The sequence below is a fragment of the Sinocyclocheilus grahami genome, unplaced genomic scaffold (genome assembly GCF_001515645.1).
Source record: "Sinocyclocheilus grahami isolate Dianchi unplaced genomic scaffold, SAMN03320097.WGS_v1.1 scaffold950.1, whole genome shotgun sequence".
NCBI lineage: Eukaryota > Metazoa > Chordata > Actinopteri > Cypriniformes > Cyprinidae > Sinocyclocheilus > Sinocyclocheilus grahami.
The window spans coordinates 107,643-132,561 of record NW_015506129.1 but is presented as its reverse complement, the minus strand read 5'-3'; the positions used below and the strand labels follow the sequence as shown (position 1 = coordinate 132,561).

The 24,919-nt window shown below is 40.1% G+C and overlaps 3 protein-coding genes across 5 annotated transcripts in view; all 3 read right to left on the bottom strand.

Moving 5' to 3' along the window:
• Nucleotides 1–7,822, bottom strand: part of LOC107564606 (Fanconi anemia group I protein-like) — a 25,259-nt gene extending 17,437 nt beyond the window's left edge. For 2 of the 3 annotated variants that reach the window (XM_016249724.1, XM_016249725.1), the window contains exons 1-23: nt 7,716–7,822; nt 6,992–7,107; nt 6,783–6,855; nt 6,505–6,635; nt 5,851–6,004; nt 5,499–5,556; nt 5,295–5,336; nt 5,100–5,223; nt 4,919–5,004; nt 4,674–4,806; nt 4,505–4,585; nt 4,195–4,331; nt 3,889–4,069; nt 3,711–3,798; nt 3,479–3,609; nt 3,323–3,393; nt 3,117–3,231; nt 2,895–3,017; nt 2,717–2,785; nt 2,521–2,622; nt 2,258–2,440; nt 1,809–1,930; nt 1,551–1,712 (exon numbers count right to left, since the gene is read on the bottom strand). In XM_016249724.1, the coding sequence (XP_016105210.1) occupies nt 1,551–1,712; nt 1,809–1,930; nt 2,258–2,440; nt 2,521–2,622; nt 2,717–2,785; nt 2,895–3,017; nt 3,117–3,231; nt 3,323–3,393; nt 3,479–3,609; nt 3,711–3,798; nt 3,889–4,069; nt 4,195–4,331; nt 4,505–4,585; nt 4,674–4,806; nt 4,919–5,004; nt 5,100–5,223; nt 5,295–5,336; nt 5,499–5,556; nt 5,851–6,004; nt 6,505–6,635; nt 6,783–6,855; nt 6,992–7,093 (2,468 nt within the window). In that variant the 5' untranslated portion in view covers nt 7,094–7,107; nt 7,716–7,822. The remainder of the gene's footprint in view (nt 1–1,550; nt 1,713–1,808; nt 1,931–2,257; nt 2,441–2,520; nt 2,623–2,716; nt 2,786–2,894; nt 3,018–3,116; nt 3,232–3,322; nt 3,394–3,478; nt 3,610–3,710; nt 3,799–3,888; nt 4,070–4,194; nt 4,332–4,504; nt 4,586–4,673; nt 4,807–4,918; nt 5,005–5,099; nt 5,224–5,294; nt 5,337–5,498; nt 5,557–5,850; nt 6,005–6,504; nt 6,636–6,782; nt 6,856–6,991; nt 7,108–7,715) is intronic. The other variant, XM_016249726.1, reaches the window with a different exon arrangement.
• Nucleotides 7,823–8,944: 1,122 nt separating this feature from the next.
• Nucleotides 8,945–19,997, bottom strand: muc5fl (mucin 5f-like). Its single transcript, XM_016249723.1, has 18 exons — nt 19,886–19,997; nt 19,536–19,710; nt 16,251–16,498; nt 15,975–16,158; nt 14,165–14,375; nt 13,903–14,078; nt 13,655–13,724; nt 13,317–13,417; nt 13,135–13,166; nt 11,973–12,150; nt 11,781–11,885; nt 11,593–11,633; nt 11,351–11,473; nt 11,167–11,265; nt 10,649–10,777; nt 9,682–9,721; nt 9,468–9,591; nt 8,945–9,344 (listed from the first exon to the last, which is right to left on the bottom strand). The coding sequence occupies exons 2-18, from the start codon at nt 19,675–19,677 to the stop codon at nt 9,128–9,130; spliced, it is 2,220 nt and encodes a 739-aa protein (XP_016105209.1). The 5' UTR covers nt 19,678–19,710; nt 19,886–19,997; the 3' UTR covers nt 8,945–9,127.
• Nucleotides 19,998–21,519: 1,522 nt separating this feature from the next.
• On the bottom strand, nt 21,520–24,521 carry LOC107564615 (probable serine/threonine-protein kinase clkA). The gene is made up of 4 exons (XM_016249743.1): nt 22,752–24,521; nt 22,368–22,712; nt 21,633–22,271; nt 21,520–21,558 (listed from the first exon to the last, which is right to left on the bottom strand). Exons 1-4 carry the CDS (start codon nt 24,519–24,521, stop codon nt 21,520–21,522), a joined length of 2,793 nt encoding a protein of 930 aa, XP_016105229.1.
• Nucleotides 24,522–24,919: the final 398 nt, after the last annotated feature.

The following is a 24,919-nucleotide window of genomic DNA, read 5'->3' as shown; positions in this document are numbered from 1 at the left end:
AAAAAAGAATAAAAGAATTGTTGCTCTACATAAAGATGGCGTAGGCTATAAGAAGATTGTCAAGACCCTGAAACTGAGCTGTGGCCAAGACCAGCATTGCTGCAGAGGTTGAAGGGGTGGGGGGTCAGCCTGTCAGTGCTCAGACCATACGCCGCACACTGCATAAAATTGGTCTGCATGGCTGTCGTCCCAGAAGGAAGCCTCTTCTAAAGATGATGCACAAGAAAGCCCGCAAACAGTTTGCTGAAGACAAGCACACTAAGGACACGGATTACTGGAACCATGTCCTGTGGTCTGATGAGACCAAGATAAACTTATTTGGTTCAGATGGTGTCAAGCGTGTGTGGCGGCAACCAGGTGAGGAGTACAAAGACAAGTGTGTCTTGCCTACAGTGAAGCATGGTGGTGGGAGTGTCATGGTCTGGGGCTGCATGAGTGCTGCCGGCACTGGGGAGCTACAGTTCATTGAGGGAACCATGAATGCCAACATGTACTGTGACATACTGAAGCAGAGCATGATCCCCTCCCTTCAGAGACTCAGAACGCTGACCGTTTCTGCAACCGGTACTTCTAACGGCAGCTGCAGTGACGTGCTGAATTTACCGATTAGCGATTGGCTCTTTCATTCAGAAGGCAGGGCTTCCTGCGATTTGAGCATCCATATTGAGCATTGCATTTTTCCCCATTCAAAACAATACGAGTGACACGTCTTGGGTATTCTAGTCTTTGTTCCTGCAATGGCAAATTCTTCAGTGTCACATGATCCTTCAGAAATCATTATATGCTGATTTAATATATTAAAATGGAAAACAGCTATTATAAATTTATATTTCACTATCACAGTTTTCACTGTATTTTTTATCAAATAAATGTAGCCTTTGTGATCATAAGAGACTTCTTTCAAAAACATTAACAAATCTTAACAACCCCAAACTTTTAAATGGTAGTGTATTCATTCATTATGTTAGTCATTGTAGCACCAAAAGTTGGTATGACCATGGTGTTGGTGTGCTTGACTGGCCAGCAAACTCACCAGACCTGAACCCTATAGAGAATCTATGGGGTATTGTCAAGCGGAAAATGAGAAACAAGAGACCAAAAAATGTAGATGAGCTGAAGGCCACTGTCAAAGAAACCTGGGCTTCCATACCACCTCAGCAGTGCCACAAACTGATCACCTCCATGCCACGCTGAATTGAGGCAGTAATTAAAGCAAAAGGAGCCCCTACCAAGTATTGAGTACATGTACAGTAAATGAACATACTTTCCAGAAGGCCAACAATTCACTAAAAATGTTTTTTTATTGGTCTTATGAAGTATTCTAATTTGTTGAGATAGTGAATTGGTGGGTTTTTGTTAAATGTGAGCCAAAATCATCACAATTAAAAGAACCAAAGACTTAAACTACTTCAGTCTGTGTGCACTGAATTTATTTAATACACGAGTTTCACAATTTGAGTTGAATTACTGAAATAAATGAACTTTTCCACGACATTCTAATTTATTGAGATGTACCTGTATGCTCATGTAGTTACACACTCAAACTGTACCTGAAAAGAGCAGTGAGCAGTGTGGAGATGAAGCCTAGAGATAGCAGGCTGCGAGAGGTTTTGCTGGACGTGGGGCGACCTTTCCCTGCCCGTTCCTTTAAGATCTCAGACACCTTATGATAGCGCTTGAACAGCTCCAGAACGTCCTCAAAATGGTTCTTGCTGCTTAGCATGTGCAACACAGAATATGTTGGAAACATCTAGCATGTCGTTCCAGATTTGAAAGTAATCAGAAACAGCGCTTTCACAAACACACACCTGTAATTGGCAGTGATGAAGTTATACTCCATGAGAACCTCGTTCAGTCCCATCACCAGCACAGCGTAGATGCTGTTTTTCACTCCAACACTAGAACTTGTTGAAAATTCGGCACACTTATCCTAAGACACATTAAATGAAACATGAAAAATTTAGTCAAATATACTTATTTGGTGCTCAAGAAACATTTCTTTTATATTATTAATGTTGAAAACTGTTGTGCTGCTTTATATTTAGTGTAAATCATGATGCACTGTTTTCAGGATTCTTTGATGAATAGAAAGTTCAATGCATCCTTGCTGAATAGAAGTATTAATTTCTTAAAAAAAAAAAGTACTGATCCCAAACTTTCGAACGGTAGTGTATATTATCTTATTTATGTAAATAACAGGTTTAACAGGATATTTTTATTCCAAGAAAAAACAGGAAAGGTGGGAATTACAACGTACCAACTCAAAATCCTCCAGTTCGCTTTTAATCATGCGCTTCGTTATGCTTTCCAATATAGTGTGCAGTTCACTTTGGACTCCACCCTCCTCATCTTCGTCATCTTCATCATTGCTCACATTGCCACCTGACCGTATGTTCTGGTTCCACAGCAGGCAGTGAACCGTACAGCACAGCAAGTGAGCCTGGGGAAACATACATTAGCTGAAGATTCATACGTGAACAAGTGCAGCGTATCAATGTGATTGAGGCACTGCATCAGTACCAGAGGCTCCTGGATGAAGACCTGATCTCCATGAGCACTTATACATGACTCCAGCTTCAGAGGAGGAAGCAGATCTTGCTCTGGTTCAAAGTATCGCTTCAACTGGTAAACACAAATAATGACTGGATCAGTGCCATCGATTAGTCAGAGCAGGAAGGCATAAGAGCTCGACGATTTAGCAAAGGATGACACGCACTTGTGACAGGAGGGTCTGCATGATGGAACTCGCCAGCTGAGAGTTACGACGAAGGACATCATGGAAACCCTTTAAAATCAAATGCATCACATTCTCAGTACAGCACAGCTGGATCACTGAAACAGGGCTGTACTGTTTCACTCCTGTATTTCTAAAAGGGAAAGTGAGAGGGTCAGACCTCATAAAGCATGAGCCGGACGTCAGCCTGCTGGTTAAGGCAGCGGCGTAGACTGCTCAGGATCTCCAGACAGAAGGCTTCATTAGCGGCAGTGTTATAGCGAGAGTGGACATCCGCCTGGACCTGGAGCAGTCAGAATCAGTCATAATCACAATAACACAATAATAAGAGTATGTAATGAAAACTGCATTGCACATATGTCTGCAGATTGTTATTGTTTACCTGGCTGGATGTAATGGCCTGACTGGCCTGGCTGGAAGCTAAACTCCCCAGAATACGAAAGTTCTTTAGTAGCAACAGGAAGCCTGCTACTGCTGACTTCCTGCCATCTAAATTACTTCAGAGAGAAGATCAGATTTTTTGTGACTTAGTCATCAATAGACACCGAGGAAAATACATTTGGATGTGTGGACCGTTTCTTGCTCTACCTGGAGAACATAGCCTTCCGGAGGACCAGGATGAGGGCATCCTTCATAGACATGCTCGCTTTGAGCAGAGGCTGAGCAGAGGAAACGTTAAACATATCACACACTTGATCATGTGACAGCAGCTCATACTTAATATCATGTGGGTCGAGATGTTACCTGCACAGCTTTGAGGAGCCCCTCAACAGTGCTGAGAGGCAAGTAGGAGAGCTGATCAAATGTTTCTGTGACCTTAGAGGAAGATTCCAAGAGGATCATGGGAGCAGACATCACAATGCTGGAAAGAAGGTCTGAGGAAGTGATGTAGCCAAAAAGAACAAATCAAAATACAGATATGAATTAAACTTCTGAGTAAGCTTGAATTAATATCAGCAAAAAGACGACTTCTAACCAATGAAATGGGTGACAGGTGAGGCCGTTTTAGTCACCAGCCGGTTCAAGACTTGTTCTAGGATCTCGCCTCTGATTGGTTCATGCATCTGTACAAAAAGAAAACACACATTTGAATTATTTGGAGCATACTTTATGTATTACAAGTGGAAGAACATCGGTTAACAACTATACTGTACCTTGAAGCTCTCAAGGAGAACTTGTCCACCAAGTCGACACGCTAGCTGGTTTGGCGTTTTAGCCGTGCTTGACGCTCCTTCTGTGACCTTCCCAAATGCTCCAGCTTTAGGCCCAAATGAGTCCATAAGTATAAACCCCAGTTGCACCAGACCTTGAGTGACATGATCCCAGCCAAACACACTGCAAACATATAAACATATAACACATTGAACAAATCTACACAATAAATTTAAATGTAATTTTTTTTTACTAAATGTAAATGTGAATAAATGAAGGAACCAAAAAGCACTGCAGTTTAACTAGACCTGTTTTTGACGGTGTCTAAAATCATATTGGAGATGCTGTTAAACTGAGGCAGCAGTTCCTGCAGAAACTTAGAACTGTGCTGAATCTGATCATCCTTGAAGTTCTTAGTGATGGCGCCCTTCAGGAACTCAAATACCTAAACAATCGTGGGTAATTTAAAGAGTGGCACAAAGGTTTTAGACCGTAAAAGAAATTTAAGCAATCACGGCACATTTTGAAGAATTTTGAGACACTGAATGTTCAAATGCACTCATGATTCATATAGACAGCTCACTAGGTTTTAAGAGGAATAATGAAACGGAGACGTACCTGCTCTTCAAACCGTTGTATGCGAGCCACAGAGAGCAGCAGAGCAATACTGAAGGGACACAACGGATCACTTTGGGCCGCCTACAAAGGAAGACAATCAGCTAGCACACAGATATTCAAAGAAAAGATTATATGGGTATAAATATACGTGAAACAGACAGACATTCACCTTAAGGTTTTTAAAAAATTCCCTGCCGAGCTCATGGTCAAGACGAATAGCAAAGACGATGTGGAGGATGACTGTTCCCTCTACATGACGCAGCTGATCCTGTAGGATGGTCTGCACCTCCACATCTTCACTCCTAACACAAATACATACATAAAAAAATAAGAGTCTTTATTTTACACACTAAGTCAAATGAAAAACAAATCTGTCAGATTAAATAAAACCATTTGAGCAAATGTCCTACTCACTCTCCATTTCTCTGCTCCTCTTTCTGAAGTTGATCTTGCTTCTTGAAGTAACTGATGATTCCCTCTAGAACCAACTTCTTACAGCCCTGTTGATTAAAAGAAAGGGGAAAAAAAGAATCTGACCATATAGAGACACTGTGTACTTTTAAAGTTCTTTTAAACAATTGTGCTATAAACTGACCTTGGCAGTCAGCAGCAGCAGCTGATAGACCAGAGGTGGAATCTCCTGAAGATCCAACTTAAGGAACATCCGTAAAATCTTCTCAATCAAAAACTGAAGCTCCTCAGCAGATAACGGAACATCCCTAACACAAAATATACAGTTTCTTCATATTCAAGACATAAAGTAGATAACTAGCCAGTAAATATGTCATACCTGAACATGGTCGTTAGGTGTATTACACACTGTGGATCCCATCTGCATGAATTGGATATATGTTAGTTCAAGGCAGAACACTGACTGCCTTTTGTGTTCTGAACTGGTATTACTTGGAGAGAATGTCACATTTCATGATTCTTATGTCTTTATGGATTACGTTATTGAAAACCATTATTTAAGCACTTAAAATTTAGATTTTACCTGCTAGAGCAAAGACTGTTGATCAGCTGTTTCTTGTATTCATCTCCACTCAGCTCACCTAAGTAAAAAAGTAAACTTGTATATACAATATTATATAATAACACAAAATAAAAACCAATAAGCAAACAAACCAGTCTTCAATGTCACAAGAAATCAGAAATCATTCAAACATGCTGATTTGGAAAATTCAAGTCAAAGACTTTTAAAAAAGTTACAGGTTTCTTATCTCTACGCCAAATGTCTTTAACCCATATTTACTCAATTAGCATCACTTTTTGAACAGATATCATTTTTGCTGTTTTACTCTACAGAGCTATTTCCTCCAGTTTGGACTTAACAAATAGCAACTTACCTTTCCCATAAGCCAATGCTTCTGTAGCGGCAAGAGCTGTTAGAATTGTAGGGAAAAGTTCCAGGGATCTCCCACTATTCATCTCACCCAATTTGATGGCATCCACATATAGAGACGCTAACGTGGCTAATGCATGACCAGGTAGACTGTGCGTCTATGGAACAGAAGAAAACCATATTACCATATTACACTTTTAATACCAAGTTCATCCCCCTTCAAATTAGGTTTTTGGACTTGAACCATCAAAGATTCATTATCTACAAATAATAACAGTAATAATTTAGAAAACAGGTTCAGTCCTCCAGATCACCCCATGTGGGATTTGAAACTTCAACCTACTGGTTACCAGCCAAGATCTTTAATAGTGCACACACACAGCAGTGAACACACACACACACACACACACACACACTGTGAACACACACCCGGAGCAGTGGGCAGCCATTTATGCTGCGGCGCCCGGGGAGCACTTGTGGGTTCGGTGCCTTGCTCAAGGGCACCTCAGTCGTGGTATTGAAGGTGGGAGAGAGTGTACATTCACTCCCCCACCTACAATCCCTACGAGTCCGACGCCCTAACCATTAGGCCACGACTTCCCCCTATATTAATCAGTGCATTGCTATTAATTTGTGTACGGTATGGTAACTCACTCACCTCTAACATCAGAAGCCCAATGATATCTGACGTCACTTCCGTCTGTAAGTCTCCAGATTCACACAGTGGAATACAGTGCTTGTACACAAGCAGTCTACGGTTAGCGCCATGCGAAACACTTACCGGTGAACCTAACATCACAAACACAAAAACACAGTTTGATATTCAGCTCTACTTGATGAAGCAGCACAGAGTTACTAAAGATTTTTAAAATCTTAAAAGTCTAAATAAAAAAAAAATGTAATAGTACAAATTGAATAGAATTAATACAGTGTTACCTTTAAAAATGGCTTTGATCAGGACACCTGCGTCCTTCCCTTTCACAGCACTATTGGTAAGCATGGTTGTGAGCTTTAGAAAAACACAAAAAGCACATCTGAAAGTGATCTGCATATAATTTAAAGATGCTGCCTTGTACATTACATGATGAGACTATTTGAATCAACTGCAGCCTCATTACATATCAGTAAACACACTAAACACAAACCTGATCATCAGACAGCAAAGTGAGATGCTTTTGAAGCTCATCTACACCATCACTTTCTGATAATGATAGGATCGTATCCACTGTAACCTTCATATTAGGCATCTATGTACACAGACCTGTGAATGTACATCATCATTAGCACAACATCATTTCAAAGGATCTCACAACATCCTAAAATGAGAATCTGTCATTTCTGCTTTATAGTGCTTTTTGCCCTTTTTTGGAGCTGACAGTAAAGGTCACTATATTTGTCACTGTATTTCACAGTAAATGTCACTGTATTTCTGCAAACATTTATTCAGAATTGTCTTTTTTGTGTTCCAGGTTTAGAACAAAATGGGGTGTTTAAATGGGGAATGACAGAAATGTAATTCATAGTCTGCTTACTATTGCTATTTGACAGCTCGGGGGTATTATAACCAATATACAAATACTAATAAATAACCATTTATAATGTGAAAAGAATGACTCAAAGAAAAGTTATTTATGAAGCAGCACATGCACCTTATTATGTATGCATACATGTTCATTATTTACGTAATTACTAAATGTGAAATATTAAAATATATAACTTGTTAAAGTATTAAAATGTACTAATATTTATTTATACTGAAACAGTCAAACCAGGACACTAGCATAAACAACTATCAGACGTTAGACATTGTCATATTGAAATATGAAAGCGTTAAGTGTGTACTCTTACTTTACAGTGCCAAACACTTGCCTGTTTAGTGAATTTTATGTAGGGTTTGTTTATAAATGTTCCTTTTCAGAAGCACTATTGCTTAATGTCTCGCCTTTTGCAGTTGGTAACCCGTTAGCTTGTTTAAAAACAACCGAAACTCCCGCCAGTGAGTCCATGAAACGCTTCCTATTACGTCATGTCGCTTCTGTACATTTGATTGGCCCGTATGGGCGGGGTTTGGAGCCAGTCCTTTTTATTTTATTTTTATTTATTTTTTTACTATTCACTGACTATTTATTATTCCTATTATTATTTTAGTTAATTATTCAGGGTGATTATTGTGATATAACTTTTAGCCATACCTGGTCCTGGGTTGGCACATGTAACTTTTCTCAGCGCTTGCAAGGGTACACCAATCACAGACGTTTGTGATTACAAGATCGATTTTTGTAAAATCATTTATATTATTAAATCATTAAATAGCATACGCTGTTTACGTTCAGTGGATATTCTCCAAAATGTCACCAGGGTGACGCGGAGAAGACGAATTGTTGAATAAAGTTGTTATTTTTGTTTTCTTTGTGTACAAAAAGTATTCTCGTAGCTTCGTAAAATTACGGTTGAACCCCTAAAGTCACATGGATAATTTTACCGATCTCCTTGCTACGTTTCTGGACCTTGATCGTGGTAAATACATTGCTGTCTATAGGAGGGTCAGAGAGGTCTCAGAATTCATCGAAAATATCTTAATTTGTGTTCCGAAGATGAACGGAGGTCTTACGGGTTTAGAACGACATGAGGGTGAGTAATGACAGAATTTTCATTTTTGTGTGAACTATCCCTTTAAGAGATGTCTGGTACTTTCAAAGAACTATCTTACTATCACATGGCCACGATAATTACTACATTAAATGCATTTCATTAAATGCATGTCATTCACTAACTGTCCCGAAACTGTCCCTAAACAAACACTACTATAAAATCCAAAAACAGGAGCAGTAGATCATTTCAGCAAGGTGATTTGTGCACTTAAAAATGTATGTGCTTTGATGATCTTAACATTTCAAAGCAACTCAATTGCATCATACAATTTCATATTTGGTCATTTTTTTAAAAGTATTTCTCTAACCCAAACAGTAGATCATGGCGCCAGGAACATGACCAAATGCTAGATATAAATAAATACATAAACACCACATACAAACAAACTATAAAAAGTTTCTCGCTGAACGACTCAATAAACGTGATTGAGTGCCTCAAATGCCTTTTTAAATGCTTTTAATTTCAAGCAAGCACAACAGTACATATTTATCCAACGAAGAAAAAAGAAAAGCTCTATAGATAAAGTTAAAGAAATGTTAAAGCATGTGCAATTTAAATTAATTTCCAAACAAAGTTTCTCAAAGAATTCGTATTTCAGAGTCTTCGAGTGGATGATTCACTGCTGCTGCTCACGGACGTCCGAAGCTACGTTTTCTTTGGCTGTCTTCAGCGAGTGTGTGGCCCACTCCTGCTTTATGACAGTTAGTTTTGCTGCAGGCACACTCCTCCACATGGATGTATGTGTGAGTTACTATGTCTCCGTTTACGCAACCAAGATTCACTGTGCGATTACTTGAGCGAGTGGCCTGGCAACAGCTACAAGAGGTCAATCCAGGTTCAGTGTACCTACGTATGTGAGAAAGAGAGAAAAACACATGTAAAACATTTCAAATCAGTCACTTAAGAGGGTCTATTTCATTTAGGATGCGGCTTATGTAGGTTTTCGTAACAGAGTCTGCACGTACTCACCTGCTAAAACTGGTACAGTCTCCACTACAAAATGTAAGGTCCATTCTCTTCTCTGACTGACAGTCATTGTGATTTATGTAATCACGAATGGTCTGTACTTGACATCCTTTAATTTGGTCCACACCTTCAAACACAAGCCACATAGACACATTAATAATCGCTTCAAATCAACCAAAATTCACATTGTTTTCTTTAAAAAATAAAAAATACTCACAAACATGGCAGCAGCCATCAGGTGACCGCTGAACGGTGCCCTGTAGAGCGAATCACAAAGGCAGAATGTCATTGATGTGATTTAATCACAAAGTAGGGGACAGTAACGGAGTAGCTTTACTTCGTTACTGTACTTAAGTACATTTTTCAAGTACTTTACTGGAGTCGTTTTATTTTGAGTAACTTTTCCACCAATAAGCTGGTGTGTAGTGGGCGTTCTGGCACACTATGGCTGCCTTCGCATCATGGGAGTAAAGGAGTCTTTTTAATCTGTATCAACCACATAAACCATTCAAATGTAACATTAATCCAAGACAAAGAAATTGACAGAAACTGAGGGCTTATGAAGGGCAGGCAACTAAGGAACAAACGAGATGATTAATACAACACAGGTGGAAACTAATGAATGATGGTTAACTAAATGAGCAGGAAACAACCAAATAATGACAGACAGGAACTAAACAGAAACCAACACGTGACAAAAATAACACAGGCTAAATAAAATAACTCATGCACGTTCATATTCCCCGCTGTCGTAACGTTAACAGTTTTATTAAAATGCTACGCATTTAGCCCTATGTGACGTCTGTTTTTATATTGTTTATCAACAGTATACATTTTTATATTGTTTGGAGTAACTAGCCGAGTAGACAGATATGAATCATAATCAGTAGGATTATAAAAAATATGTGCTAATATAAAATTAAATTAAGTAGCCTATATAAAATTGCAAAATAAATCTATCTATCAGTACTTTTTTACTTAAGTACATAAAAAATCGAGTACTTTTGTACTTTCACTCGAGTAAAATTGAAAAAGGAGTACTTTTACTGGAGCAATATTTTATTATACGTATCTGTACTTTTACTCAAGTACTTGATTTGTGTACTTCGTCCACCACTGTTAATCACCATGATCAGTCAGTATAACATGTAAATGTGTGTTTGTGTGATATTTGAGGTACTGACAGGTTGGCAGTTGGAAATGTTGAAAGGAGGGCACTGGACTGTGTATTTGTCGGTGATGAACTGTCCATTGACTTTAATACACGTGATTCTATCACAGCCCTGATTTGCAGTGTGCAAAGTCTTTCCTTCCTATGAACCAAAAGAAAACAAGGTCAAATTCATTGCAAAAATGTTAGATTTGTTAGGAGGAATGAGATTGTCAAGGAATAATGGCTTAAATTTGGGTCTGTTCCTCACTCAAATTTAAAACACGTTACTGCAGTACTAGTACTTTAATAATGCTTTTCTGTCCCTGATGATGACAATCCACTTCTGTTGTATGAAAAAAGCAACATGAACTGTTTCATTTTGTGTTCAAAGAAAGAAAACAATATTGGTTTTAACATATGAGGGTGTAGAGTGCATTTTTTTTACATTTATAATTAATTTACATTTTGAACATTTATTCCTTTAAGTTCCATTTAACCTAAATATATTCCATACCTCAAGGCGACTGAACCTTTGACATCTGACTTTACCTTTAGTATTTTATGGACGCCATTGTTATTGACGATGCAGTGAGTTTGCACACACTTTCCACAGCAGTCGTCAAAGGTCGTTTTAATATATTCATAACCCTGTGAAAAATAAACATCAAATGAAGTCAACGAAATTACACTCAGTCCTGAGACAAGCTGATCAGAAGCTTGTCACGCAACTTACAGGATCACATTTCTCATTGCACTGCACAGATCCACATTTGATATTGAACAACTGTGTTTTAGGATCCACGTCCCACGTACAGCTGCATTCCCGACAGTCAACGACGGGGATGTTGGTACCAGGCTGGGGGAAGTGATGGGAGAGATGAGCATGTAAAACATTCATTAATTTGTACTTAAAATAAAAACCTCAGAAATGTTAGATTTTTAAAAAAATAGTCATATTCGAGTCATTCTAGTTACCTTATATTCCATATTTTTGTGAACGCACACTTTCTTTGGCTCTGAGGAGGCAAACAACAAAACACAAAACTATACTGAATGATATTAAAGGGATACAGACATCATCTGAGATAAAAAAAATAAAAAAATAAATAAAATAAGCATACAAATTTCACAAAAATGAACTGATGTGTGAATTAGGGCAATACCGCATTTGATTTCTGGACAGCATTTTCCATCAGGCACTTCCAGGACTGGCGTATATCCGACTGCACACTTTTTATCCATAGGTGGGCACATGCTGATATCACAGTCTACATCACACAAAGGAGACTTAATAAAAGGAAGATGTGAACCTACCCCCCAAAAAACCTCTTGAAAAAAACTGTACATAAACTTACTGCAAACTTGTTTACTGCAGCATGGGTCTGAAGGATTGGTGACGTTGACAAGCACAAAGCCGGGCTCAGTGCAGATCTCAGGGTTGACATCGGGACATGTTTTGGGCTTACAGGTCACTGATTTGCTGGCCTTATCACAGATACACTCCTCACAGTTGTACTCGAAAACTTCAGCGAACTGCCGCAAAATATCAAGAGAATTTAGTTAAAAGTCTATTTCGGTCATTATTTAGCTTTGGCCATTATTTAGCATTATTCAGTTAATTCTTTAAATTCAGCATATAATGAAAATTCACTCTATTGATTTTGTAAATTCATGCTACAGGTTATAGTGTGAAGAATTAATCCATGTATGCAGTTTCTTTTCTTTTTTTTTACCTTGTAAGTAAATATAAATAGCACTACTCATATGTGACCGTGGACCACAAAACCAGTCATAAGTGTCAATTTTTCAAAATTGAGATTTGTACATCATCTGAAAGGTGAATAAATACGTTTTCCATTGATGTATGGTTTGTTAGGATAGGACAATATTTGGCCGAGATACAACTATTTGAAAATCTGGAATCTGAGGGTGCAAAAAAAATCGAAATATTGAGAAAATCGCCTTTAAAGTTGTCCTAATGAAGTTCTTAGCAATGCATATTACTAATCCAAAATTAAGTTTTAATATATTTATGGTAGGAAATTGACAAAACATCTTCATGGAACATGATCTTTACTTAATATCCTAATGATTTTTTGCATAAAAGAAAAATCGATAATTTTGACCCACACAAAATATTTTTGGCTATTGCTACAAATATACCTGTGCAACTTAAGACTGGTTTTGTGGTCCAGGGTCACATATGAATTTATATGAGCTAGGCTTAAGTATGTTGCTAATCCAAAATTGAACTCTGGTAAGCATAAAAATGCATAGTATTTTTATGCCAATATTCGTGTGTGCTAACTATTTTATTGATACATTTTGGTACTGAATGATTTATGAGGATGAATTCTATTTATTCACATTTTTCTCATGTCATCTGCCATCTTGGATGTTTTTTGTAAGTGAGCTTGCCACAGTCTATTGCTGAATGGCCTTTAAGTTTAAGAACTATGAAATTAAATTCTAGTATTGTGTAAACCGCTAAATTAAAACTGTTAAACCCCGCCGTACCTCTCGTGGTGTTCTAGAGGCATCCAGGCATCCTAAAAACAAAAAGAGAAGAACAACATAAGACCGATATGTTCTTGAAAAACAGCTAAGGTATGCAGGATGATGCAGAAAGGCACACTTTTTTAACTTCTCAATCTGAATGCCTTATGCATGCACAGAAACTTGAGTCAAAGGCTTCTCACCACATTTGTTCACACAAACGCCCATCTTCTTGTTGAAGAGTAATGTGCCCTCAGGACAGAAGCAGCCCTCTGTCGGCATTGTAATGGTGTTCTGTTCAGGTCTGCAATTAAAAAAGTATTTAAACTTTTTTTATTATTACACACATATCATCTAAGATTCATTCCAATAAACATCTGCATAACACGTTTTATTAACTCTTAAACTGCATAATAAGAGTGTTTTTTTTTCCAAGTACATGTCTGTCATATTGCAATCCCTCAATTTACAATACTAAAACAGTAAACTTTCATATCCACAAATGTCTTAATTATTTAAAAATTTGGATAAATGGGCATACATATCAGCACAGGTTGCTGGCTCAGCTGGACCACAAGGATTGAAAACTTTATCTGCTGGACATTCAATATCTGGTGGAAGAAAAGACAAAATACAACACTTAAATAATCTCAATAGCTTCCAAAAGTCTGGGAGATCAAAAATCTCACATAAAAAAGGAATTTAAAGCCAGAAAGGTACAACAGAAAGTTAAGCAATTTGGAGAAACCTAAAGAAAGAGTGATATAAAATTAATAAAATGCAACTTACTGCAAAGGTAAGTGTAGTTCCTCCAGTGTATGCAGATCCCTAATTGAGAGCAAGCCCTTGCGTATGTCTGAAGACTGGTACACACCACAGCAGGGTTACTCATGTGACAACTGTCATATTCACATGCTAAAAAGAAGTTTTTGGGGGATATATGGGAATGGCACGCTTTGAACAACCTGAGAAAGGCAGAAGTAGTAAATATCACTTCGCAAGCTCCATATATTAAAATTTATAATAAAAACATAACACTGAATCCACTCACTCGCTATCAAGGAGGTTGCAGTCAGGATGAGCCTGGCAAGGCTTAGATGTAAGTTTTTTATTATCCCAGATGGAAGGTAATGCAGTTGGTGGAGTGCAAATTTCATCATTCGCCCCAATGGCTGGCCAGTAATCCGCCATCACTGCACAGTCGTCCACCAAGGTCCCTCCAGGGATCATGCAGTCATCAGCCTTGTTGTTGTTGCATGTTCCTTAGTGAGAATTATTTGGAATAATTTAGATGGACAATGAATAAAAAAAATCCCTCGTATACCATCCACCAGTGGTGGGCTGTCAGGGCCAGCAAAGCCTTCTCTGCTGGCCTAAACACTATCAGAATCACTGACTTAGTTTTAATATACCTTTCCAATAAATGTGTATTTACTTTTTTCTAATAGTCTGTTCTCTTTATTTCATAGCGTTTCTCTTGGTTGCGCTGCTTCCAGTTGTGTATTTTTATATTAGAGCTTTTGTTCAATCATATTTCAGCAATCATGTGTTGCCAGGGTCAAAGAAATCTGCCTTAAGGCCTTCAGAATCAACAGTGCTGGTGTCTGTAATTTAAAATAAAAGGCAAGGAAACTTGCTTTAACCAATCAGATTTCGACTTGGCAACACCGGGGCCATCTAGCAGGTGTACAATAACATCAGGATTTTCACGTCCTTTGATTGGATTGTCAGGGAGCATACTAGTAGTCAGAGCTAAACAGCACACAGTAAATAATTTTTGTTTCCACAGTATTATTACTGTTTTCTTGGGTGTCTTACTGTATACACTGTGTAAAATGTTCGCCTACTGTAAATCTAAATACAGTAGTAAATGACCGCGAAAAACAACCACACACCTCCTCGGCAACGGCTCTGTGATAAACTCATCGTGAAGAAGAAAACCACGAGAGTACAGTAGGTTCATTTTCATTTTTTGACTTTTAGCTTTATGTGTTTATTTTGATGTTATTTGCAAGATATGAAGCTACGTTTAATTTTCCGTAAGCATATCTCATATCGCTCAGTTTCCAAGTCAAACTCTATTAACCGACCTTTTCCTCCCGGCCACAGCAGCTAGGATACGTTAAAACACATGTATACACTTGCTTCATTGTCTTGTATGAATTATTTTAATGTTACTTGCTCACTTTCCCAGTAAAGCTGTGCTAACTAGTATTTTCCTCCTGCAGCGTGCTGGTAGACCGGTGGGGAGACTCGTGAAGACGAAAAGCCGTACGAGTACGTTAAATTGTTAGGTCAACTTTAAAACATATGTAATCACATAATTTGTTTTTTTACCGGTTCATTTTCATTTTTTGACTTTTAGCTTTATGTGTTTATTTTGATGTTATTTGCAAGATATGAAGCTACGTTTAATTTTCCGTAAGCATATCTCATATCGCTCAGTTTCCAAGTCAAACTCTATTAACCGACCTTTTCCTCCCGGCCACAGCAGCTAGGATACGTTAAAACACATGTATACACTTGCTTCATTGTCTTGTATGAATTATTTTAATGTTACTTGCTCACTTTCCCAGTAAAGCTGTGCTAACTAGTATTTTCCTCCTGCAGCGTGCTGGTAGACCGGTGGGGAGACTCGTGAAGACGAAAAGCCGTACGAGTACGTTAAATTGTTAGGTCAACTTTAAAACATATGTAATCACATAATTAGTTTTTTTTACCAATGTTGTTTGCAAGGTATAAATACGTTTAAGTGAATGAATGTCTGTAAGAACATCGGGTGGACTGTATTTTTGTCAGTTTATTAGGTTAATGCTTCAGCTAGAGATGATGTACGTTGCGCAGCTGACTGGCTGACTTACCACAATGACCTTGTGTGTTGTTTCCAAAATGCTGAAATGGCAAATTGATGCCAAAGCCAGTAGCTCCAAATGTTAAATGAACACCCAGCTGTGGAATACTCAGGATCAAGTCTAGGCCTGAGCTTATAACTCTCACATTATTATGAGCATATGGCAGCCGTAACTTTACATTGTTCTCAAAAGCCTGTTATGACAGGAGACAATGACAAGAAAATGTTAGGATACTTGGTAATGCAGACAAAGCATGTTATTCATTCCAAATCTAGAAAGTCTCACCTCTAGGTCTGCACCTCCTATGAGATTGCTATTCGTAAGATTTATGACTAGTTTGTTGTAAGACACAATAATAGATCTGGGACAGGATACATGCTCAACAGGGTCACAGTAGACACTGTCGATGTAGATCTCCAAATGGTATCGAGGCCTAATTTCCTTCATTAATATATAAGTGCAGTTTCCTTGATAACTGTAGAATTGTCCATCAAATGTGACATAATGCGGGTCCCCCCAGCCTTCACAAAAGCCTAGAATAGGATAGTGTGAAAAATAAGACAAAAACAGCATTCAATAATTTGAACTGAACAAGCTACTTGAATTTAGCAAACACTAAGGGCCAGATTTACTAACAGCTTGTGCCAGCGCAAACCTTTTTGCATAAAAAAAAATGCAGTGAAAAATAAGCAATGAAAGGTGTGGACAGTAATTTTTGTGGCTGATCTTATTGCATAAGATCACTTATTGCATTTGTAGAAGTTTCAGATGCGAAATTTAAGGGAGAAGAATATTTCAATGAATCATGCGTGATTTAGGGCACCAGGGCCAGAGTGGGAGTCATTTTCAGCCCTGGAGTTTCATGCCTTAGAGCGGCCCACTTTAGTTCACGACTGACTATAGTTATTACAATAATGTAATTAAAACTTCAGTATATAAGTCTGCAATAGCGCACTGTTCTCTGCAGACTTGTAATTCATTATATTTTTCTACAGCTTTTTTTTTTTTTTAACTGACCTTTTCAGCGCCGCCTTTGCGCTTTCTATTATACATTTTTTAATCTATTATTTTTTGCTCACATATCTCCAAAAAACAGCATTCAATAATTTGAACTGAACAAGCTACTTGAATTTAGCAAACACTAAGGGCCAGATTTACTAACAGCTTGTGCCAGCGCAAACCTTTTTGCATAAAAAAAAATGCAGTGAAAAATAAGCAATGAAAGGTGTGGACAGTAATTTTTGTGGCTGATCTTATTGCATAAGATCACTTATTGCATTTGTAGAAGTTTCAGATGCGAAATTTAAGGGAGAAGAATATTTCAATGAATCATGCGTGATTTAGGGCACCAGGGCCAGAGTGGGAGTCATTTTCAGCCCTGGAGTTTCATGCCTTAGAGCGGCCCACTTTAGTTCACGATTGACTATAGCTATTACAATAATGTAATTAAAACTTCAGTATATACAGTAAGTCTGCAATAGCGCACTGTTCTCTACAGTCTTGTAATTCATTATATTTTTCTACAGCTTTTTTTTTTTTTTAACTGACCTTTTCAGCGCCGCCTTTGCGCTTTCTATTATACATTTTTTAATCTATTATTTTTTGCTCACATATCTCCAACAAAATATTTGTAGGCCTACTGTACCATAATGTCTGCCTGCAGTAAAAAAGTTCTCAGAAATAATCACATTTGTCTTGCTTAACCTATATTCTAAAAATAATTTTAATGTCATACAAAAAAAAAGTCATCAGCCTGAGTAAATTGTACCATTATAAAATCGTGACTACACAAGTAGTGTAGTAATTTAGGAGGTGAAAATACTGTGAAATTACATACATACAAATGGCAAGAAATTTGAAAGCATAACAACTGAACGTCTATGAAACGTCTATGCACTTAATTTTTTAAAAACTAAAACGGCTATCATTGCAACCATGAATGAATGAAAATGCATATTTTTAAATTAAAGAAAACTTGTGGGCTGAGTGTGGGCTGCTTCTGGTGATTGGATTTCTACTTTAATAAAATGAGGTCCAAGTTTAAGAATGCGCTAGAAGTTAAAAAATGTTACATTTATTTTGCCCTCTATTTAACAGCCTTAACTTACAATAGTGAAAGACATCTCCCCTCAGGTAGTTTAAATGTTTTCCTGCCTTGCTAAATTTTGGGCTCATGATCGATAAATTGCATTCGCCCAAACTGATTTGCCAAAATCAAATCGTGGACGTAAGCGTGAGTCCTGCTCGCTGTGAAACAGGAGCAGCCGGCAAAGGATTCCACTAGGTCTTAAAGCCTTCATCAAACAGCTACGTTCACATATAAAAGAATATTTTGCGCAAAAATAATGATTAATTATCAATTGAGAATTTGTTATTCATATGGTCTGGTGGTCATATGGCGTATGCCTGCGAATACGGGACACACTGAGTTATAGCTTTCATATGAGACGCTTCTTTGATACCTTAAATACGGGCATCCATATTTCACAACCCCATAGCAGTGGCATGACCGGCCCTCGCGGCCAAAAAACAGACCGGCCTACCGGGAATTTTCCCGGTGCTCCCGATTAGCCAATCCGGGCCTGTAGGGCACTTTCAGGGCACTTTCACACTAGCACGCTTGGTGCGCACCCGGGTTCAATTGACGTCAGAATTCGGTACGTTTGGCTAGTGTGAAAGCTGTTATGCGAATGCGGGTGCGCACCGGGGTACTGAACCCGAGACTACCTGAAGGAGGTGGTCTGAGTTCGATTGCGCTCGAACTGTGGTGCAGTTAGCATGAATATAAAAGCAACACAGACTCGGGTTTTAGCTGATTACAATGTATTTTCTTCAATAAAACACATATAAGTGATGATAGTTTTGCTGATTTACCTTGGATTCGAGCGAGAGTGAGCCTGCAGTGTAATGAATGGTAAATGAATGGTAATTCGCACATACAGTAAACCCCTATGTCGTTTACTCTGCTGTGTATAATAGCAACAAATGAATTTAAAAAACAATATATTGACCTACGTACTGTTATCTATCATACGTTGTGCACGTTTGTGATGACGTAAGATGACCGTAAATGCACTGGGGTTCGATAGAATTAAGAGAGTGTGAAACCAGACCAACGCTGCGGGGGGTGCCGGAACTATCGCACTCAGGTTCGAACCACAGCAAACGAGGCCAGTGTGAATGCCACCATAATAAGGTTTGAGGTAGTCAATTTACTGGTATTTGTGCCATTATTTAATGCCCAAAAAAGCATGCCTTAACCAATCTTGCACTTGACATGGCTGTGATAGTTGCTGCTTGGTGGAGGCACCAGAGAGAACAGAGAGCTCATGGTAGAAGTGAGAACATTTTCTCCATTTGTGTTAATTTATGTGGAATGTCAACGTTATCTGAAAATATCGATTACCAAGCCACATTATTTTAAATTATTGATGCTTTTGTAGATTGTGTTGCTCATTATGGAAATGAGCTGGCTGCATCTGTGTTCTTTAATCTGGCATTGTCAGTTGATTACAGTCAGTAAATAATTACAGAATTAAATGTAAAGATTGCAAAGACCAGTTTACTCACAGTCACATGCATAATATTGGCAGCAGTGGTGTTCATCATGGACAAGCACTGGTTTTTTTCCATTTTCACAGGTGATGTTCTGCAGTGGAGGGCATTCAAATGGGATAATTTCAATGATGTTGTCTTTTATGCACCTCGCCATAGTGCAGTTACACAAGAAGAAGGTCTCGTTGGTCTAGTGATAATGAAAAGTGAGACAGAATTAGAAAGACTGATAAATGCAAAATTACAATGTTGATTTCATTAGAATATTTAAATGTCACCATAGATAGTCATAAAAATACATTCCCCATGTAGAAAGAATGACAACGCCTTTATTTAGTCAATTAAAAGAAAGTATTAAACTATACGTTTTTGTTCCATTCAGGACAGATGTACGGCGGAGTTTGTGTAGGAGTAGATGCAGGAGTAGGAGTAGGTGATGTGGTTGATTCTGTTGTTGATGTAGTAGGCTTTGTGGTAAGTGTTGGTGTAGGGGAAGATGATGTGGTAGGTGTTGGTGTTGTAGAAGGTTTCGTGGTAGTTGTTGTTATTGGGGTAGGTGATGTTGTTGATTTTGTTGTAGTAGGCTTTGTTGTTGTTGTCGGTATAGGGGTAGGTGATGGGGTTGCTTCTGTTGTTGTAGTAGGCTTTGTGGCAGTTGTAGGGGTAGGGGTAGATGATGTGGTAGGTTCTGGTGTTGTTGGTGTTGTTGTAGTAGGCTTTGTGGTAGTTGTCGGTATAGGGGAAGGTGATGGGGTTGCTTCTGTTGTTGTAGTAGGCTTTGTGGTAGTTGATGGTATAGGGGTGGGTGATGAGGTTGATTTTGTTGTAGTAGGCTTTGTGGTAGTTGTCGGTATAGGAGTAGATGATGTGGTAGATTTTGGTGTTGTTGCTGTTGTTGTTGTAGTAGTAGGTTTCATGGTAGTTGCTGGTATAGAAGTAGGTGATGTGGTTGATTCTGTTGTTGTAGTAGGCTTTGTGGTAGTTGTCGGTGCAGGGGTAGATGATGTGGTAGGTCCTGTTGTTGTGGTAGGCTTTATGGTGGTTGCTGTAGGGGCGGATGATGGGGTAGGTCCTACTGTTGTAGTAGGCTTCGTGGTAGTTGTCGGTGTAGGGGTGGATGATGTGGTTGATGCTGTTGTTGTAGTAGGCTTCGTAGTAGGCTTTGTGGTAGTTGTTGGTGTGGGGGTGGATGATGTGGTAGGTCCTGTTGTTGTAATAGGCTTTGTGGTAGTTGCCGGTGAAGGGGTGGATGATGTGGTAGGTCCTGTTGTTGTGGTAGGCTTTATGGTAGTTGCCGTAGGGGCGGATGATGGGGTAGGTCCTGTTGTTGTGGTAGGCTTTATGGTAGTTGCCGTAGGGGCGGATGATGGGGTAGGTCCTGTTGTTGTGGTAGGCTTTATGGTAGTTGCCGTAGGGGCGGATGATGGGGTAGGTCCTGTTGTTGTGGTAGGCTTTATGGTAGTTGCCGTAGGGGCGGATGATGGGGTAGGTCCTGTTGTTGTGGTAGGCTTTATGGTAGTTGCCGTAGGGGCGGATGATGGGGTAGGTCCTGTTGTTGTGGTAGGCTTTATGGTAGTTGCCGTAGGGGCGGATGATGGGGTAGGTCCTGTTGTTGTGGTAGGCTTTATGGTAGTTGCCGTAGGGGCGGATGATGGGGTAGGTCCTGTTGTTGTGGTAGGCTTTATGGTAGTTGCCGTAGGGGCGGATGATGGGGTAGGTCCTACTGGTGTAGTAGGCTTCGTGGTAGTTGTCGGTGTAGGGGGGGATGATGTGGTTGATGCTGTTGTTGTAGTAGGCGTCGTAGTAGGCTTTGTGGTAGTTGTTGGTGCAGGGGTAGATGATGGGGTAGGTCCTGTTGTTGTGGTAGGCTTTATGGTAGTTGCCGTAGGGGCGGATGATGGGGTAGGTCCTACTGTTGTAGTAGGCTTCGTAGTAGGCTTCGTGGTAGTTGTCGGTGTAGGGGTGGATGATGTGGTAGGTCCTGTTGTTGTGGTAGGCTTTATGGTAGTTGCCGTAGGGGCGGATGATGGGGTAGGTCCTGTTGTTGTGGTAGGCTTTATGGTAGTTGCCGTAGGGGCGGATGATGGGGTAGGTCCTGTTGTTGTGGTAGGCTTTATGGTAGTTGCCGTAGGGGCGGATGATGGGGTAGGTCCTGTTGTTGTGGTAGGCTTTATGGTAGTTGCCGTAGGGGCGGATGATGGGGTAGGTCCTGTTGTTGTGGTAGGCTTTATGGTAGTTGCCGTAGGGGCGGATGATGGGGTAGGTCCTGTTGTTGTGGTAGGCTTTATGGTAGTTGCCGTAGGGGCGGATGATGGGGTAGGTCCTGTTGTTGTGGTAGGCTTTATGGTAGTTGCCGTAGGGGCGGATGATGGGGTAGGTCCTGTTGTTGTGGTAGGCTTTATGGTAGTTGCCGTAGGGGCGGATGATGGGGTAGGTCCTGCTGTTGTAGTAGGCTTCGTAGTAGGCTTCGTGGTAGTTGTCGGTGTAGGGGGGGATGATGTGGTTGATGCTGTTGTTGTAGTAGGCTTCGTAGTAGGCTTCGTGGTAGTTGTTGGTGTGGGGGTGGATGATGTGGTAGGTCCTGTTGTTGTAATAAGCTTTGTGGTAGTTGCCGGTGAAGGGATGGGTGATGTGGTTGATGCTGTTGTTGTAGGCTTTGTGGTAGTTTTTGGAGTAGGGGTAGATGATGTGGTGGATTCTGTTGTTGTAGTAGGCTTTGTGGTAGTTGTTGGTGTAGGGGTAGATGATGTGCTAGATTCTGGTGTTGTTGCTGTTGTTGTAGTAGTAGGCTTCATGGCTGTTGGTGTAGGGCTAGGGGATGTGGTTGATTCTGTTGTTGTAGTAAGCTTTGTAGTAGTTGTCGGTGTAGGGGTAGATGATGTGGTAGATCCTGTTGTTGTAGTAGGCTTCGTGGTAGTTGCCGGTGTATGGGTGGATGATGTGGTTGATCCTGTTGTTGTAGTAGGCTTCATAGTAGGTTTTGTGGTAGTTGTCGGTGTGGGGGTGGATGATGTGATAGGTCCTGTGGTTGTAGTAGGCTTTGTGGTAGTTGCCGGTGTAGGGGTAGATGATGTGGTGGATTCTGTTGTTGTAGTAGGCTTTGTGGCAGTTGTTGGTATAGGGGTAGGTGATGTTGTTGATTTTGTTGTAGTAGGCTTTGTGGTAGTTGTTGGTGTAGGGGTAGATAATGTGCTAGGTTCTGGTGTTGTTACTGTTGTTGTACTAGTAGGCTTCATGGTTGTTGGTGTAGGGGTAGGGGATGTGGTTGATTCTGTTGTTGTAGTAGGCTTTGTGGTAGTTGGTGTAGGGGAAGGGGATGTGGTTGATTCTGTTGTTGTAGTAGGCTTCGTGGTAGTTGTCGGTGCAGGAGTAGATGATGGGGTAGGTCCTGTTGTTGTAGTAGGCTTTGTGGTAATTGTCGGTGCAGGGGTAGATGATGGGGTAGGTCCTGTTGTTGTAGTAGGCTTCATAGTAGGCTTTGTGGTAGTTGTCGGTGTGGGGGTGGATGACGTGGTAGGTCCTGTTGTTGTAGTAGGCTTTGTGGTAGTTGCCGGTGATGGGGGGGATGATGTGGTTGATGCTGTTGTTGTAGGCTTTGTGGTAGTTGCCGGTGTAGGGGTAGATGATGTGCTGGATTCTGTTGTTGTAGTAGGCTTTGTGGTAGTTGTTGGTATAGGGGTAGGTGATGTTGTTGATTTTGTTGTAGAAGGCTTTGTGGTAGTTGTTGGTGTAGGGGTAGATGATGTGGTAGATTTTGGTGTTGTTGCTGTTGTTGTAGTAGTAGGTTTCATGGTAGTTGTTGGTATAGAAGTAGGTGATGTGGTTGATTCTGTTGTTGTAGTAGGCTTTGTGGTAGTTGCCGGTGTAGGGGTAGATGATGTGCTGGATTCTGTTGTTGTAGTAGGCTTTGTGGTAGTTGCCGGTGTAGGGGTAGATGATGTGCTGGATTCTGTTGTTGTAGTAGGCTTTGTGGTAGTTGCCGGTGTAGGGGTAGATGATGTGCTGGATTCTGTTGTTGTAGTAGGCTTTGTGGTAGTTGCCGGTGTAGGGGTAGATGATGTGCTGGATTCTGTTGTTGTAGTAGGCTTTGTGGTAGTTGCCGGTGTAGGGGTAGATGATGTGCTGGATTCTGTTGTTGTAGTAGGCTTTGTGGTAGTTGCCGGTGTAGGGGTAGATGATGTGCTGGATTCTGTTGTTGTAGTAGGCTTTGTGGTAGTTGCCGGTGTAGGGGTAGATGATGTGCTGGATTCTGTTGTTGTAGTAGGCTTTGTGGTAGTTGCCGGTGTAGGGGTAGATGATGTGCTGGATTCTGTTGTTGTAGTAGGCTTTGTGGTAGTTGCCGGTGTAGGGGTAGATGATGTGCTGGATTCTGTTGTTGTAGTAGGCTTTGTGGTAGTTGCCGGTGTAGGGGTAGATGATGTGCTGGATTCTGTTGTTGTAGTAGGCTTTGTGGTAGTTGCCGGTGTAGGGGTAGATGATGTGCTGGATTCTGTTGTTGTAGTAGGCTTTGTGGTAGTTGCCGGTGTAGGGGTAGATGATGTGCTGGATTCTGTTGTTGTAGTAGGCTTCGTGGTAGTTGTCGGTGCAGGAGTAGATGATGTGGTAGATCCTGTTGTTGTAGTAAGCTTTGTAGTAGTTGTCGGTGTAGGGGTAGATGATGCGGTAGATCCTATTGTTGTAGTAGGCTTCATGGAAGTTGTCGGTGTAGGGGCGGATGATGGGGTAGGTCCTGTTGTTGTAGTAGGCTTCGTGGTAGTTGCCGGTGTAGGGGTGGATGATGTGGTTGATGCTGTTGTTGTAGTAGGCTTCGTGGTAGTTGTTGGTGTAGGGGTAGATGATGGGGTAGGTCCTGTTGTTGTAGTAGGCTTCATGGTAGTTGTAGGTGCAAGTGTAGATGATGGGGTAGGTCCTGTTGTTGTAGTAGGCATCGTGGTAGTTGTTGGTGTAGGGGTAGATGATGGGGTAGGTTTTGTTATTGTTGGTGATGGTGGTGACGTACATATGTAACAACAGTAAACTCGTATTTCATAGTCAACACATTTATAGGGGCGGTGAGTTTGGTTTTTTTTTTTACACATCAATCCATATGAAACATTGCATTGGGCAACTTGATTTGTTGACTGAATATAATCTTCAAATCTCATGAGAGGTGCGCCCACAGCTCTACATTCAATATGTTCTGGCTGTTCACAGATCTTTATTCCACTTCCTGCAATGTTTCCATAAGTCTCTAAGTCGTCATATCCCCCTACTGCAGGATTATATACATTAATCCAGTCAGACCACTCACATATAATACATGGTGACGTAGTCTCAGCTGTTGTTGATGAAAATGGGGTAGTTGTTGGTATAGGGGTAGATGATGTGGTTGATTTTGGTGTTGGTGTTGTTGTAGTAGT